Source organism: Penaeus vannamei, chromosome 41 (assembly GCF_042767895.1).
Source record: "Penaeus vannamei isolate JL-2024 chromosome 41, ASM4276789v1, whole genome shotgun sequence".
NCBI lineage: Eukaryota > Metazoa > Arthropoda > Malacostraca > Decapoda > Penaeidae > Penaeus > Penaeus vannamei.
The window spans coordinates 13,966,929-13,968,885 of record NC_091589.1 but is presented as its reverse complement, the minus strand read 5'-3'; the positions used below and the strand labels follow the sequence as shown (position 1 = coordinate 13,968,885).

The 1,957-nt window shown below is 52.4% G+C and overlaps 1 protein-coding gene across 1 annotated transcript in view; it reads right to left on the bottom strand.

Annotated features, from left to right (window-relative positions):
* Positions 1-408: 408 nt before the first annotated feature.
* Positions 409-1,957, bottom strand: part of LOC113800360 (uncharacterized) — a 7,622-nt gene continuing 6,073 nt past the window's right edge. Inside the window, exons 2-3 of the mRNA XM_070118087.1 lie at positions 489-1,395; positions 409-439 (exon numbers count right to left, since the gene is read on the bottom strand). Coding sequence (XP_069974188.1) covers positions 409-439; positions 489-1,395 — 938 coding nt within the window. The remainder of the gene's footprint in view (positions 440-488; positions 1,396-1,957) is intronic.

The following is a 1,957-nucleotide window of genomic DNA, read 5'->3' as shown; positions in this document are numbered from 1 at the left end:
CCTAAGTCCTAACTACTAAAGGATCATATCAATATTTAATAAGGAATCACAACCCAAAATATATTCTTTTTTGTTTCCCCTCAACTTCTAAACGCAACAAAAGTAGGAACTATAATCAAATATTATTTTCCTCCCGTTTCCCTCTATGGGTGTGTGTGTGTGTGTGTGTGTGTGTGTGTGTGTGTGTGTGTGTGTGTGTGTGTGTGTGTGTGTGTGTGTGTGTGTGTGTGTGTGTGCGTGTGCGCGCGCGTGTGATTGTGTGTGTGTGATTGTGTGTGTGTGTACATAGACTTACGAGATCATACACCTCGAAGGAGCTGAGTTCGGCGACCGGGCTTTCGATTTCCAGCATCCTGTCCTCGGGTTCGGGAAGGGCGTCGTCGCGTCTCGAATTGAGATAGTATTTTCTTACGGTGGGAAGGGTAGGGGGAGGGTAGTGCTTGGGGGGTTGGGGAGGGAAGTAGACGGGTGGGTAAGGGGGTGGGTGCCCAAAGGCCTTCTCCGGGTGGGTGGGGAAGTACGTGACGGGTTTGTGGGGAGCGTGGGGAGGTGGAGGGGGTGGAGGAGGAGGAGGATGGGAAGGGTGAGGGGGGTGGGAAGGGTGAGCGGGAGGCCCAACCTCACTCAGGTGTTCCTGCAGGCGGATTTCGTTCTCGGTGACGGGAGGGAGCTCGAGGGGGAGCTCCTCCTGAGGGTGGCCTCCTCCCCCTTGTGCATCGAGGAGGTAGTACTGCCTGAGGCCTGGGACTCTCCTGTGCTCCTGCTGCCCGTCCTCCGTCAGGTAATACTTGCGCGGCTGACCTGGGTGCACCGAGTACTGCGGCGGCGGTGGTTTCGGAGGCCCTGGGTACGCCTTGGTCACGGGCGGACTCGTGGGGACGTACACGGGCGGCTCCGGCTTGTGGGGCGCCTCGGGGACGTGTGGCTGGACGTCGGGTACGTGTTCGGGCACGTGGGGCGCCTCGTGGACCTGCGGCGGAGGTTCGGGTACGTGTGGATGGATCTCGGGTGCGTGGGGCGCCTCGGGTACGTACACGGGGGTCTCGTGGTGGTCGACGAAGGCCAGGGAACCGCGGGGGGACTTGAGGAAGCTGTGGTCGAACTCCCTCGAGCCCGAAGTGTAGGATTCCTTGATGATTCTGAGGGGCGCGCGCTCGGGCACCCACCGCGCCTCCTCCGACGTCACGCCCTCCTTCGCCAACAGCGGCAGCTCCTCCCACACCACGTACAGGGGCGCCGCGTCCACCTCCGCCTCCCCGACGCCCAAATGACGCTGTCGTGGGCGGTCGAGGGGCGCCGGCTCAGGGGTGTCGTGGTACCATGAGTCCGCCCACCCGTACGACGACCACGACGACTCCTCCGCGTCCTGGTCGTCGGCGGCTCCTACGGCATGGCCTGCGGGGGAGGGGAGAGGGGGGGGGGGACTCAGTGATTGTGGCGTGAGTGGAAAGCGAATTTCGGTCTGGCTTTTGGGGTTGTTGCTGTTATTATTACTGGTGTTATGTTGTTGCTAAAATTATTGTTGTTGTTGCTTATATTGTTTTTCTTTTACGGAGAAAAGTGCCATGATATATATTTTTGATACAAAATAAAGCCTTTATATTTATAACAATATATTAACAATAGGTACCAGCAGTGATAATTTTCCAAGAACAGCAACGGTGCGGGTAATAATAAGCGTAAATGCATAATAATATTAAAGAAAATGATAAAACAATAATATAAAAAACAACAACATTGACGACAATCAGTCATAACATAATAATAACAACAATAATAGTGATAATAATAATAATAATAATAATAATAATAACAATAATAATAACAAGAAAAATGAGAATATCAAATCCGACAATAATGACACTGTGCAGGAAAATAATAATAATAATAATAGTTAAAGCAACGACAACAAAAGCAACAATAATGATAATGATTCCGATAAACAAAAATATTGCTG